The sequence below is a fragment of the Pezoporus flaviventris genome, unplaced genomic scaffold (assembly GCF_033815535.1).
Source record: "Pezoporus flaviventris isolate CSIRO_AGI_PZ_B2104156 unplaced genomic scaffold, CSIRO_AGI_Pfla_v1 ptg000002l, whole genome shotgun sequence".
Classification (NCBI taxonomy): domain Eukaryota; kingdom Metazoa; phylum Chordata; class Aves; order Psittaciformes; family Psittacidae; genus Pezoporus; species Pezoporus flaviventris.
The window spans coordinates 43,562,309-43,578,447 of NW_026892550.1; the positions used below are offsets into that span (position 1 = coordinate 43,562,309).

At 36.2% G+C, this 16,139-nt stretch overlaps 1 protein-coding gene across 3 annotated transcripts in view; it reads left to right on the forward strand.

Moving 5' to 3' along the window:
• FBXW7 (F-box and WD repeat domain containing 7) overlaps positions 1-16,139 on the forward strand; it is a 173,881-nt gene that overhangs the window by 72,368 nt on the left and 85,374 nt on the right. For all 3 annotated transcript variants that reach the window (XM_061476562.1, XM_061476554.1, XM_061476572.1), the window contains exon 2: positions 1,746-2,303. In XM_061476562.1, the coding sequence (XP_061332546.1) occupies positions 1,815-2,303 (489 nt within the window). In that variant the 5' untranslated portion in view covers positions 1,746-1,814. The remainder of the gene's footprint in view (positions 1-1,745; positions 2,304-16,139) is intronic.

The following is a 16,139-nucleotide window of genomic DNA, read 5'->3' on the forward strand; positions in this document are numbered from 1 at the left end:
CTTGCTTCCATCATGTCATTGCCTTGATGTGTGGAGCTTAATTGTCTTTTTAGTGTTAGCTTCCTCTTCATTGATTGGAGCTAATTGCTGGTGGACACGTTCTTTGGAACACAGATTTTAGCTTTTGAGCTTCTAAGTTTTATTTGGGGGTAAGTGTCATCCAGGTGTACATATGTGAAAACTTGAAAACCATGTCTTTGGGATTTACATAATGTTTCCTTGAGGAAGTGGGCCAAGGGTGCAGAATCTATGAATCCTTCTCGATGCAGGACTTGAAAAATCTCTGTAAATGTGTTTCAGTGGCTTTCATGGTACCATACAATGAAATTTACCTTAGAGCTATGGTTTCAGGTGCTTTCTTCTCACTTCACCTCTAAGTTCAATGTTTTCACAAATGTCATGGAACAAAGTTGGAGTTTTTCGGTTCCACACCTCCATCATTCAAGGCTCTAGGTTTTTTGTTGTGAGATTGTTATTATTAGTTATTTTTAAACAATAACAGATGGAGGACTTTCTAAATAAAGAAGGGGGGGGGGGAAGGCAGGGGAGAGATTAGGAGACTATCTTCCTGTACTCATGGTAATATGTATTTTTTTTTTTTACTGCTCCTGCTCCAAGGAGGCTGAGAAGTCATGCTCTTTTCCAGTGTTGTATTGTCTGAATCCCTCTCTCAGTGTAGCCTGCTGAGTGTGTGGTGTGGTCTGTGGCCACCTGAGAACAGTGGTTCTATAAACATTAAAAACCCTAGTTATTTTCTCTTTGCAGATGTTTTTGTGTGCATGTGAATCTGACTACATGTTGTTCATGTCTGACTTGATCAGCATATAACTTTAATCTAGGGGCACTGGAGGCAGGATGTGCCAACCTCAAAGGTTATATAGCTGGAAACCTAATACCAAATTTAAGGTCTAGCTAGAATATGTTATATTCCACTGTTCTTATCTATTGTTTGCATGTGCATGTGTAGCCAAATGTGTGGATAATCTGGAAATTGTGTTAATTTTTATTTCTATTAATATGCACCTAAATTTGGCATGTTTTTTTAACTTCTCTGAGCCTCATTTAACAATTTTTATCACTTCTTCAAGTTTGGAGAACTTCATTGGTAGCAGTGATTTTTGCCAGGTGAGGTGTGAGCTGTTTCTGGCCTGCACAGGCTGCCTGGTGTTGTCTACTTTAGACCACTGGGCATCAGTGTGGCCAGTTTAAGACTTGGGAGTATCCTTTAGTAGGTTGTATGCTTTAGTGGTTGTTCTCTTTTTCATTTATCTGAAAGAATATAATAACAAGAAAGAAAACTTAGAATTATACCTGAAAATGTGCCTGCTCTTAAGGCATAAGGCCAGAAGCAGTTAATAATTTTGAGATAAATGTTATGTCTGTAATCAAATAAAATGCCATTTGAAAATTATCTTTGTCCAATTATTAGCAAGTAATATACTTGGATCTTTTGTTAACATGGATGTTAATGGTTCTTGTGGATTCTCTAGGAGGGCAAGCAGTTCTGAATTTCGCAGAATGTGGTGCTTACAGAGTTCATGGTCAGACTGTTTGATAGAAGATATAACTTGCTAGCAAGTTGCCTGCAGTACGGGTTTCTCCAGTTGTGTGTCACGTACAAATTCTTCCTGGTTTCTTGGAGTTTGAAATCAGGATTAATACATTGAAATAAGTTTTCAGTGCTTTATCTAATTAACATAATACAGCTTTTCTAATTTTCCACCTTTTATTTTTTGTCTCCTTAGAATGTGAAAGCATTTGCATCTTCAGATAGCCTAGCCAAGGTCCAAGAAGTAGCAAGCTGGCTTTTGGAAATGAATCAGGAACTGCTCTCTGTGGGCAGCAAGAGGCGACGAACTGGTGGATCTCTTCGAGGTAATGCTTCCTCAAGCCAAGTAGATGAGGAGCAGATGAATCGGGTTGTAGAAGAGGAGGAGCAGCAGCAAAGACGACAACAAGAAGAGCAGCACATTGGGAGGAATGGGGAGATAGGAGGAGAAGAACCTGGATTTGATGATAGGCACGAGTCTCAGCAGGAACAGTTAGAAGAAAACAACAATAGACTTATTACAGTGGATGAAGAATCCACTTGTAACCAAGAAGAAGATGATGATGAACATACTGGTGATCAAGAGGAGGAGGTGGAAGAGGAGGAGGAAATGGACCAGGAGAGTGATGATTTTGATCAGTCTGATGACAGCAGTAGAGAAGATGAACACGCTAACAGTAACAGTGTCACAAATTCCAATAGCCTCATGGACTTGCCCGTTCACCAGTCATCGCCATTCTACGCAAAGACAAAGGTGAGAAACTACTTTTTTGTTTTATTGTTTGTTTTCTTAGTCCTTGTTAATTCAGGATTTTGGTTAGCTATTTGCATGTTTAACTTAAAGTTTTACAATGAAGCAAAGGTTTTACTACTTAGAGCTCATTATGAAGAATTTATGTAGTCCACAAAAATTATGCTGGTTTAACTGTTAATAAAATTATTTGTATACATTTGACATGAGCAAATACTCACATGTATTTTAAAGTATAGGGCTCTGATGAGTATGTTCAAAAGATCAAGGTGCTTCTTTATATTTCTCATGTCAATTCATACACTTAAGACCCTCCCAACATTATTTATGATATTTTCCTTCTCAAAGCAGGCAAGAAGGAAGGTAAGCAATTGTGCATCTGTGATGGTCTTTGAGAATATCTTGTTCATTTAGATGTGGTAATAATGAGTTTATTGGCAAAATACGGATTAAAAAAAATACAGTAAATGGTTATGGAGTATTAGCTCCAGTGTAGTTTAGTAGTTCACCATATGTTCAGAATTTTTCAGGAAGGATGAATTGTGTTAACTCTTAGCAGTGGTGAAAAATGAAAGAATGAAAACAGTGATACTGAGTAATTAACAAGAAGGACAGGAAGGTGCTCTTGTGAGTAATGGTATTCCTAAGCCTATGTACCAATTTCTTTTCCTTAATCATTAATTGGTAGTAGAACACCTAGCCTTTTCTCACCTTTCAAGAAACAAAATGGCAAAACCCTCTCAAATTTTTTACAATGCACTTGGAAAAAAAAAAAATACATCCCACCCAAAACACCTGATGAAAAACAAACCCACAAAAATCTGTTAACATAAGTTAAAAGGATTCCATATGTGTTCAAGTGTGAACATAAATGTACAGAGGTGGAGAATCGGTCTTGAAGATGCTCTAGAAGAGGTAAATAGGATGAACGCTTGCTTCTGGAAGCTGCAGAAATATGGTTTTGGTAATAGGGATTAATATGTAATTCACTTGTCAGTTGAGATATTTTAAACGCCCATCTTTGATTTTTGAAAAGTCAAGGTTATCACATAATTTTATAGTAAATTATATATTTTATATTGATAATTCTACTGTTCAAGGTATGAAATATGTGATTTCTAATTTGGAGTGAAATACTGTCATATTCATGTCATTCACTTGGCTTTTCACAACTCAAATTCTTGGTTTTATTCCAGTGCGTTGGTTTTCCCTGTTTTAGTATGACTTAGTGAGTATTCTGTAACGCTTTGCATCCAGTATGGACTTGATATTTAATGCAGGAAATCCTTAACTCAAAAATATATTTTTAAGTCTCTGAATTATAAACTATGAATTGCTTTGTAAATAACCATAATCAAATTATATAGACAGAGCAGAGCATAGTTTTAAGTGATGGTCAGTTCTGAAGTTTTCATCATCATCTCCAATAATGAATGCGTTTTTTTTTCCTTTCATTTTTTAAGTAGTATTTGACATAAACTGAAACAAGATGGGCTAGTCTGAAGGGAGCTGTCTGAAAGATTTTTTTTTTTATAGATTCATAATTTCTGTGTGGTCTGATAGTGCCTTTGTGTATTGTTTTGGTGCAGTGCTAGCCATTTTTGTCCTTTGTCTCCAGTCTGTGCTCGTGCAGGAACTGTTGGGGAACTATGTAGCAAACCATATTTGGGACTTATTCTTGATTCATGGTGCAGCTCTATTTTAGGTAGTTTTAACTGTGTACCTGAAGGATCAGCTTGAAATGAGAAGATTGATGATTCAGGAGAGCCTTTGTTGCATTCACCCAGGAATCTTGAAGGGTCCTGTTCTGTATTGACTTCTGCACAAACTAAAGCATATTTTCAGAGAAATTTCACCATTTGTAAACAGGAAAGAGTCCAGCAAAGTGAATCTAACTCAAGCTTGGATTAATAGTTTGCTACTTATCATCTGTGTTTAGATTTCTGCACCTTTACTTTCTTCCTGTTATCTGAGGGGTTTTTTGACCATTGGCAATTTATTATTTTCATGTTGTACCAAAGAGCTGTTTAATAAGCAGGGCTTCTTTCCTCAAGTACAGAATCAAATTAATTCCTGAAAGGTCTCTTAAATGTAAATAAGGACACTATGTCTATTGGGCATATAATTTTTAGTTTTCTTTATTCTCATTATGGTATTTCCCTGAATGTTCTGATTTTTGAACATCCATCTTGAATCATAGATACCAGAACTGAGATTAAACTGAGATTAAACTCCAGTAGCAACTGTAGCAAGGACAAATAAAATTTGTTCATGCTTTGTATTTACTTGTGTATGTAACAAAACTATGCCACTATCAGTTTCGACTGCAGTATTCCATTGGGATTTCATGTTTGAATGATTTGTCTTACATGTGCAAGCCTTTTTCTAAGAGCCTTCCTTTCTGTAGCTATGGCCTGTGTCCTCTGTACCTAGAGATAACAATTGATGCTTGGTTGTATTCTAGTGACTAGAGTTTTCTCACATCCATGTACTTCATCAGAGCCTTTATTGTTTGTTAATTTTTGTTCCAGTTGTTGTCATGCCTGTAATATAAAAATATTATATAGCACATGGGGGCAAAGTAATTAATATGTGCAGGACTAACAGAAGAAAACTAGATGCTAATTCTTCGCTGATTGCATTGTATTTGTGGCATCCATTTTCAGTGCTCTGTGATGACTTTGTATTACTTGAACCCCTTAGGAATGGTCATATAACAATTAACCACAACATAAGCATATGGATATATTTACAATGAATCATGTATCTTGCAGTAACTGCCCTTAAATGTTCTTATTGCTCAGTGCGTGTGGGATTCTGTAGCACTGCAAGGATGAGAATGTGTTACTGGTAGTCACCATCACTGGGAAATAGCTCGTGTAAATTAACATTCTTGCTTACTTTTGATTTAAATCGTTTGTCTACTTGTCTTCATACTCTTGAAAGTGTAGTATTAACAAATATATCATGCCAGCAGTATTTTATTTGTATCAAAGCTGGTGCTTATGGCATATGTGATAACCAGCATGTTTTTATGGGAAAATTGACATGAATTAATCCTATGTCAACCACTACATTATGTTTTCTTGGTCTGACACCTTGGTTTCAGCCTGTGTTTATCCAGGTTTTTCTCTGTTTCTTTTTGTATGGGAGATGCTCAATACCTCTGGACAACGGGCACTGTTCAATGAGAGTCTTTGCAACAAAACCCCTCTTAAACTTTTATATCCCTTTCTTTTTAAGCAGTAATTTCCCTTCTAGTTACTCTGTCATGAAGCTTAGCAAATGAGGTCATATGAATCCAAACATTATTTCTGTATCTAAGTATTTGGATTGTGATGGTGACCCCTCATTAAGGGGTCAGGCATTCTGCATGAAGAACCCTGCACTAACTTCCCACTTATTGTTGTCTTCAAATGGAGGTTTGCTTGTTGCAGGATTGTGGGCTGGGGTGGTGATTGATTTGTTGGTTAACCAGGGTTTCCTAAGAACCAGAAACCAGATTATCTAAAATGAAGATGAAAACTTGTATAGTCAGGTCTACAGCCACAATAACCATTTTTCTGCCCCTTCAGCATCTGTCATATTTGAGCATTTGCTTCATTACTAAATATAATGATTTTTTAATAGATTTCTTCTATATGTAACATATATTACATATAACAGCGGTAAAGGCTGAGAAGCAGCTTAATTTTCTTGTAAAAGTAGTGTATTTTGAAGCATCCTCTGTGGTGCCATACTGTCTGTTTGACTCTGTCATTTGGCACATGCGTGTAAGTAATGGTGTCTTCTCATGGTTGTTCGAGAACCCTATAGAGCGAAGTGGGAGAAACAGAGCAGATAAGCTAGATTGACTTGGTGAAGCTATGACGTACCACAGGAAGACCTGCCCCTTGGAGCTTAGACAGCCATCTCTCAGGTGCTGAAACAAATCTAAAGCCATGCTGACATCTATAGCTTTTAGCTCTCAAATAGTCCAGACTGGGACAGAATTTCTTGCTGCGAGGTGCCTGGTCCAAGCTAGCACATAGAATTTAAAGGATTCTTTTTTTCAGTGATTTCTGCCTTTGTATGGAAGGATAACATTGATTTTTTTTTTTTCTTTTTTTTTTTCTTTTTTTTCTTTGAAGCTGAAGAAAACTAAGAATGCACTGGGCACTTTGTGCATAGAAGGAAGTGAGAAGGGACTCCTGTATGAAAGTCTGCTGTTACTCTCAGGGTGTTAATAAAGGGGTAGGAGGAATAAAGGATGATTAGAGGAGTGCTGCTCCTTGGAAGTAGTTCTTTCTTTTGTGTACAGGCAGTACATGCAATTGAGTGAAGGTTAGAATTCTCTGTGTAGATGGGGCTGTGGTTTTGGAACAATGCATGTCAGTATTTTTCTCTTCTGAGCAGCAGAGGGAGCTGCTATTGCTCTTCTGCAGCCCTATAGAGACCTGTGCAGGGTTCCTTTGCAAAGGTTTTTCCTGCTCTTGCAGCTAAAAAATTGAAGCATATTTTTTTTTAAGTCTGGCAAATAAATAGAACTGGAACAGAAGGATTCATTATTTTATATTTGAGAAGAAATATGTTTCCAGTATATGAAATGATGTAGGATTATTTCCTTTAAAAATAAATATTAAACGTTTTCAAATGGCTTGTGTGATAAGAATGCAGTGTATAGTTCTGTGCTCTGCATGCATAAGAGAAAGAGAAAAACATTATCCTACAGAAAGATTTTTTTTTTTTCTCTTTCTTTTTCCCCATCTTTATTTTCTGCCAGAATCATGCATAGGATGTGTAGATTCTTCATGCCTTTCATTTCCTGAGTTTGCTAACAGTTACTGCTTTAAGGAGTTTTTAAATTAAGTAATAGTATGGCTAAAGCCATGTCAAAAAGGATGCATGCTAAGAATCACTCTGATTGTAAAAACCAACAAAATAACAACGAACCAAGCAACCTCCCCCCCCCCAAAAAAAAAAAATCCAACTGTACAATGCCAAACAAAACCAATAACCTCAATAACGCCCACTCTGCCAAAACAACAAAACCAAAAAACCTTCAGCAGGATCTTTTTTTCCCCTCTTGCTTCTCCCTGGGATAAGTACATGACTCTAGTATACACAATAAATGGTCTTTACAGCTGCCAGTCAGAATTACTTCTTCATTATGTAGCAGTTATTTTGGAGCAAGTTTTGTAGTTTTATAGAATATTTTTATGTTAGGTTTTTTGTTCTGTGGGGTTTTTTGTGTTTTTTTTTGTTTTTTTTATTCTTCAGGTACGGAATCTTATTTTTATATTGGACTGCAATAACATTAGAAATATTCATACTCTTAGATTAATATCAACATGTTTAACCTTTGACTTTTTTCTCATTTATATGTTACACAACCTAGTTGCTAATGATTCCAAGCATGCTGGATCATTTGGAAAGGTTATGAAACTGTCATTAAGAAGTAGTTTGTTAAATATTGAAGCATCCATGGAAGGAATACAGATTCTCGAATTCTCTGGATTGCAAGATTCTTCCCCATCTGTACTAACTTGTACCATGCTGCTTTACTACAAATATCAAAACTTTTGAAAAGTACTTCTCACTTGCTCCGCTTTTACTTGCGTTAAGTAATGGCTTCATTTTCTGTGTGAGGTTTGCAGAGGTGTAGCTGGTACTTCTGCCTTTTCTAAGCAGAATTGCTCCTGCACCATCATTTGCAGGTAAAACTGGTGTTAAATAATTGCTGCTCTGCTAATTTTCCCTACTCTGCAAGTGGAACATGAAGCTTGCTAACTGATATGGGGGTTCTGCTTGTAGTAAGGGGCTTATCTAAAAACTTAGGTATCTAGTTCAGCTTTCTCACAAAGTTCTTGAAATACCCAGTAATTAAATTTAACTGTTATGTTAAAATGTTACTTGCAGTCAAAGGAAAAGGAAATCTTCCATAATAAATGCTCATTTTTCTTTCCCTTAGTGAAGGATATCTTACCTCTTTTCAGTATAGTTTTACACATACTACTACAGAAATAAGTGACAGTGCTAATGTGTAATTTTTGAAGCAAATAATCATGTATAGAAAGGAAAGTCAAGAATCTCAGTGCCTGGGAAGGAAGAGGAGTAGTTCAACAGAAAATATTGATGATGGTTTCAGTCTTAGTTTTGAGTAAGTTACTGTATTTAATAAGTAGATTTCCATTTATATCCACCCTAATTACAGAAGGATGAACATTTTTTAATTTGGAAATTGGTAGTTCTGATTTAGCTATTCTTTTATTTTCCCATTACAGAGATTGCTTACTAGACTGAAGACCTAGCTGAATAAAACACAAGCAATTTTCTGTTTATGTGACAATAACTGAGGTCAGTTACTCGACTCCAGTCACGAAATTAATCTCAACTAGCCACACTGGAAAATAAACCTACAGAGGTTTTGGTTGTGCCAAATTTGTCTGTGCATTATCTGACTTAATGAACAATTCCACCTTCTTTGCAGTGAAGCATGCATCACAGAGTGTATACGTTTCTTATTCCCTGGTGGTTCTTACAGATATGTCCAGTAGTTTTTCCTGAACACATGTAATATGTGGGATCAGGGAAATAGCTTCTTGGTTTAGACTTTCCCAGAATTGTTATGTTGCCACAAGGTTGTATAGAATTTTCTTTTAGTTCCTTGGCCTATGAAGAGCTCCTTAAAGGTAAACATTGGAAAGGAACTTGCCTGTGTTACTCAAACTGCAGTATCAGTTCACTTTGTATCGAATAAGCTAAATTGATACTTTCAGGATAACTACCTGTAGCAGTGTCTTGTAGTTGCGCACTTTTTCACAGGATTTCAAATCAGTGTAAGGCACGTACATGGTTTTTACTTTACATGTTTGTTCTCAAAATGAAAATGAGCTTTTTTTTTTTTAGAAAAAAAAAACAACGCACCAAAACCAAAAAGACACCAAAACCAAAAAAACCTTGGAAACATGAAGTAAAAATAATGAAAATGTGCTTGCAATACTTTGAATATGCTTACCCTGTTGGGATATATGGCTTGTCTAACAAATACGTTTGGGATCTCTGCCCCACTTAAATATTCCATTTGTTCCTTATGTTGTTCTCAGCTATGTGGCAGGTGCTGTTGCCTGATGTGATTGTTAGCCAAATGTCTCCAGACTGTACTGATACAGCTGTATTTACTGAGCATTTTATCAGTGGATGCTGTTGCTCCAAGTGTCAATTTTAAGCTGCTTTTGGGGCTTAACTGAAGTTGATATTACTGGTTATGAAAAATTTTATGCAAATGGTGAATTTGATTGTGTGAAGAAAATAAAACTTCTGCTGGTAAGTTAGTTTTCAGTTTTGATGACACCCTCCCCACCCTTCCACCCTCCCTCCCCAAACTTCCCAAATGGGTGATGTTAAATATTCTTTTGGCTAAGAATTTGATGTTTAAAAATATAAGATACTATCAGTACATTTCTTGTATTTACTGGTGGTTCATACTTATAAAATTATGAGACCTGAAATTAGCTTAGAGGGTCAGAGGAAAAGAAGGTGATCTGAGGACCAGAATCGTGTTTAACAGCTGCTGCGGGACTAACATTTTTTCCTGATGCATTTCTCACTGCATCCTGATGCATTACTATAATCTGTAAAATAGCAGCATGGCCTTTCTATGGGAGACTTTTTATTATCTGCAGAACATGTTGCTGTTTAGCAAACTGTACAGTGAAATAATTTACGTATCTTTACAAATTCTTGATTATCAAGAAGAAAACTAGAGAATGAGGATTTCATTGCTAGTTTAATAATTTCTGAACAGGCAGAGTGCTTAAAAAGAAATTTCCAAGATGTCTTAGCAGAATGTTTGAACAGACAACATCTTACATCTATTACCAAAGAATGATTTTTGACACATGAACTGATTTTCTTCAGTAGTATGTGATATCGGATCTGTGCATGAAGCTATGGTTGTGTAATAATGATATTACATGCATTTTGTGTAGATGTTTTGCTGCTGTTTTGTTTAGGTCATGTGTGAATGTTTTACACTTTTCTTTATTGGTGAAACTTCTCTTGGAAAAATCCCTATAAAACCTAGAACCAGTGTTTCTATAAGCTGTTCTCTTCATCGCAAGCATCTTCTCCCCTCTTGTCCATAGCATGGTTAATGAAAACACTGCGTAAACTTCAACTTCATGCAAATTTTGCCAGAGTTCCACCCATTCTCTCCTGTTCAGAAAAGTTCAGGACTTCACCAAATTACTGTAAATTTTATGTTAAAAAACACCCCGACAAACCAACAACCCAGAAACCCCCCAAAACTCTCTATAAAACTTTGTGTGCGTTGACTCTGTGTAGTACAACTTACGATGTAATTTTGCATATAGTTAATTGGTATTGAGTTTTTAAAGGTGAAGATCATGACTTCTTGTGTGTAGATTGAATATTTGTAATAGTCACTGAAATACAATTGGAAAACATTGCTATCAGGCATCTCTTCTGTTCTTATTTTTCTATTCTCCCCTTCTTGCTAATTTTAAATTTTGTTTCTTTAGTTTGTAACAACAAGAATTGGGAAGAGGGAGAGGATCTGAGAAGGACACACTAAGGAAGTGCAGAGTTTTCTATCCCAAGACAAGGTGGTCTAAACCAACTACTTCTGTATAGAATCTTCTTTTTATGTTTGTTCTTACTGGAAGCTGATGTTCTCTACTTTACTACCTGATCATATATTGCAAAATATGAAAGGAGAAAATTGTAAGTTTTAGTAATACTCAGTGTCATTCAGTCTTGGGAAAGAGTGGCTATGCTTTTCAGCTGTGTCATGAAATACTGCTCTGTTAATGCTTATAAAATTTTAATACATTTGTTCAATCCCCGGTGTCTTTGCTGAAGTGGAAAATGTACCTACTGCTACCACAGATTGCCAGCAGGGATAAATTCCACCTTATTCATCATCAGAAGTCACTACTATTATTAAGTATGAGCAATGTTTCCTGTAAGTGGAAATCACATTCTTATTCTTATGTCATCCAGCGACTGGTTATCTGTGTTTGGAAGTGGGCAGGAGACTCTTTGTTCTATTCACTAAAATTATGGAGTGTCCCTTAAGGATGGCAGTTACCATGATCATTATTGACCCAAATATGTTAAGTACTAAAAAAAAAATAAAAGATAACAAATAATGAACATTCTTTTTACCAATGTCATTATTCCTTCAGTTCTAATCTCTTGGTCAGATATTCTGAAACACACTGAAAATAATTCACTGAATTAACATGAATAAGTAAAATGAAATGAAGAAACTGGCAGTGACACAGCTAAATGGAAGAAATGAGACTTAAAATCATTTGTTATGGATCCCTAGTTCTTGCCAAATATAATAACATTGTTCCTTTTCTTTAAGCTGGGCTTCATCCAAAGCAGGGACACTTTCAATTGGTACCCTGAGGCATTCACCCATGAGCACAATTTTTGGCTTTGGTGTAAACTACTGGTATTACATGACCTACAACAAGTACGTTAAATGGCGTGCTTACATATATATACTTGTATCTGTTTTGGGGGGCAGACTTTTGAAACTTCCTACACTGTGCCAGTCAGAATTCGGTACTGCTTCACTGCATTTCTCTGCTGGCAGGATTTGAAATCAGAGTATCAGACGAGCAGTAAACTCAAAGCTCAAGTTGGTTGTCTGTATATGAAAAGTATATTTTTATGAAATACTTGTAAGCATTTTAAATAATAAGTGATATTAGAACAAATCAGAGAAAGCCAGTGTCTGCTAAAAATACAGGCAAAGCTCCCCCTTCCTCTCCAAAGGAAAGAAAAGCGGGAGAGGAAGGGAAAGAATGGACACATAAAAGATCAAGGTGGCAACCCTACCAACCAAGAGTGCCAGCCCTTCCATAGGCTACCTGCTTTTTTTTTTTTTGTAGTCTGGGCATTCTTTACTTCACATAACTTGAGCTTTATAAATAGCTTCGCACCCCTTTACAGTATGCTATTAACCAGCTGAAAAGGATTATATAGCTTAATTTGATGCTATCAAATGAATGCCAGTGAAACAGTCAGTTGTTGCATTTGTTGGATATGTGTATTTTACAGTTCTAGTAAGAAAAACACCATCTTGTATCAAAATAAACCTTCATCTAGATTGCTTCAAACATACAAAATTTAATACTTGGCATTGTTCAACCTTTTCTTTTGGCAGTGGATAATATTGCTAATACGAACAGCATTACTGCATTGTAAGGCTTTATACAAGAGGAATTTTCTAAAATGCTGAATAAATGGTATCTGGACAGATTTTTTTTTGCTATGGAAGAAAAAAGTATTTTTTTTTAAGGTGTATTGGCGATAAAATAGGTGACAACACCTTTCTGAAGTTTGGGGATTGTTAGTTTTCCTATTTAATATGTAGAAAGGAAGAAAATTCAAAGTCTAAAATAAATTTTTGGCAGTACTTTTTGGACACTATTCAGGAACTGGTAATAATTTAAATATTTTGGTACAGCCTTGTGTATATTTTGTGTATGTATGTACATAAGTAGAGAATTTCTCATTGAAAGTCTTGCATTTTACATGAAAGCGTGATACAGTGATAAGACAATCTGATTTACCGTATGGAAAACTAATTTTTTGGTTTCCTATATTCCTTTTTCATAAAAGCAGCTTCACTAGTAAAACACCTGCTTTCCCTTCCCCCAGCTTATCCTCAGTTGGGAATTTGACTTGCATTTTAATCCAGTGTTAAATATTGCATTACTTCCCTACCTGTTGTCGTAGTCCTTAATTCTTGTCTCAGCTTTATTTAAAGGTGCAACAACAGCATGAATAAGTGGTCAGCAAATAAATTCCTGTAGAACAGCTGTAGCAATTCTTTTTAACAGCTGGTGCAATTCTGCCTAGACCAAAGAGTTAAACTTGCTTATCCAACAAGTTATATTATAGTCAGTGAGAGCTGAGCAGGCATTTCTGGAATATTTGTAAAACACAAAATGATGCAGCTGGATTTCTTGCTACATACCTGGGATATTTTCTGAAATGTTTAATGAAGAAATGAAAACACATGCTTTAAAGAGAATAATTAAAAAAAAAACAAACAAACAGAAGTGACAATGACAACAAGAGCTCATAGTGCAGTAAATAAAGTTATGAGGCTTGTGGAATAAACCCAAGTAATATAGGCCTCTAGTTACAAATGATAACGTGCACTTATAGGGATGTCTAAATATGGTGGGAATTAACACATGGTTAAGTATATGTTTTAATGATATGATAGTGTCATTAGTATTGATATTATAAAGTCTTGACAGTATTTAGTTCACTAGATAGTCTCTATGTTTCTTGCATGAGCATTTAATGTGACTTTAGAAAAAGTTAGTTTGTGGAAATGATCCCCTGTAGTTTGTCATGACGTAGGGCAGATCTCATGCCTATAGCTGTGTGTACTTGCATGTTCCCTTTCCATTCTTTTAAAATGAAACTCTCTATTCATTGAAATGCCTAGGAACTATTTATCATTGGCGTCTCTCTGGGACCAGTGTCACATGCAAAGGGATCCATGGACAAAGAGAGTTGATCTCATAGCTCATTTTTTGCCCAAAGATGGAGGTCTTGACTACTTTCCACTTCCAAATACTTTGCTGATTGTCTTGAGTTTGTCTCATCATGTATCTGTCCACTTTGTGAGCTGTTTACATTTGCTAATCTAGTGAAAAAATAACTGAGCAACCACAAAAATGGAGGATTTTCAGGTATCCTACATACTGGAGTAATTTCAGAGCTCACAAGCATGACACATTCCACAGCTAGTTTAAGCAAGAGTTTGAAATAACATGGCTAGAGTAAGGAGGGGAGGTGCTGCTCTTCTTTTTGGTACTAGAATCTCCAGGCCTGTTTTGCCCATTTCAGCTCCAAAGAAGATCAGCCCTGGGATCAAACACATCTGGTGGAGACTTACGTTTTTATTGAGGGTCATTCAAACTCACTTGTATTGGAGGTTACAGTTAGAAGCTGGAACTAATGAACCCTTGCTGTTAATAAGTGTGACCTACTGCTTGGGTTTCCCAACAGGCAAGGGTAGTGTAGTTAAATGCTGTACACAAGTATTTGAGCAAATCAAATTTGTTAAATGGTCAAATTTGGGTATGATTTAATTTCTCCATTCACCCACACCTAGACACCAGGATGCTTAAAGAAATATGAGCATGTACATAGTCATGAAAAATGTCTGGTATGTATGTTAATCTAATGATTTCCCCTTTGGTGATATACATGATATTTCGTATCTTCTTTGGCTCGTAGATTTCTGTGGAAAAAGCTGTCTTGTGGAATGTGAAGTATTTTGCTAGACAGCAGCTTTACCATCATCCTTGTTTATTTGTTTGAACTTTTATAATTTTTTTCAATATAGGAGTGTCATACAAGTTGTACCATCTTCCAGCAGCGCTGCAAAAGGCATGTTCCTCCTTGCCTTTTCATGGCAAAAAGTTTGAAGAGTCTGTTTTGTATCAGATACAAACTTCTTTCACCACGGTAGTTATTAGTAGCCATGCCTCAGTGTGATTCCAGAGCCAGAATTATGATCAGGAAATATCATCTATGTGAATCCAAGTTAAGAAAATCTGGATTCTTCTTCACTATGTTGTTAAGCTTTGTTGCCAAAGAAAACAAAGCTTGTGCAGTTGAGAAATATGCCTGTCATTGTGTTTCTTCCTTTCTAGAGCTTATAATCTCTTGGCACATTTTCACCCAATTTTACAAAGAGAGAGATTAAGATTATACAAATTTCAAGATGACTAGAGGATAGGTAGGAAATGGAGAGATTTGTTGGTGCATCTGCTGAGGGAGAAGTCTACAAGATGACCATTACCTGGTTAGACACCATTTGAAACCATGTGGAATTGGGGTTTGTTCTGACCATGTAAATGGATTCAATTGTCATTTGTTCCTTAGTTTACACTATAGAAGCCATTTATTCATCAAAACTCTCAGTAAGGCATAAGCCTGAAATGAAAGCTTTGCTATGGCTGGACTGGTCAGAATGACTCCTTGTAGGTCCCCTGATGTTTTGGGATCATAAGGTCTTGGAGAGGCCATGCTGTAATTCAAGCCCAATTCATGACAATCTCACCTGGTTTACATTTGTGGTTTTGGAGGTGAAGGACAGAGAAAGCCATCAGTTCACATGTGTAACTAGCAGTTTTGCCTCTTTGTGGGTACTATTCAAGCGTACATTTCTTAGGAAATTCTGATGTTGTGAGGTCAGAATGATCCTCTTTTAATTCCCTCCATACCTTTTTCAGGGGTCTAGGTCATGTTTTCTTATGCATGAAGATCTTTGTTTTGGGTAAACTTGAGTATGATAGACTCTTCAGAGCAATAGTATTTTCTGTGCAGCACCATTAATACAGTTGTAGCTAGTTTTGTACAGCAGTGCCTTTTTTCTATACAGCTGATTTGTTTGCGTGTACAAAGCAGACTAATGTGCATTGTATCATTTAGGAACTATTTATATACTGGTATCAGAAACCCCTCACATAAATGAACTTGGGACCATAGTTGCTCCATATGAGTAGTTACTAGTGTAATATAGACTTTCTTTGCTAACAAAATGGTTCTTGCTCTTTGTATCATGCTGGGAAGGGACCAGCATGAATATCAAGGGAGCAATAAGGATTGTGTATAATGTAAATTATAGTGCATCCTGTATGCTACAGCTGTGCAGAACTTACTAAAAATATCTTTTAGGAAGTATTTTATCAAATATTTTCAAAGGATTATTGTGATACTGGTATTTTGAGAAAGTGAATTTTAAAATGTTGCAGTGCTCTGCTTTATCCATTTGAGGGCAGCTGTTCACCGATT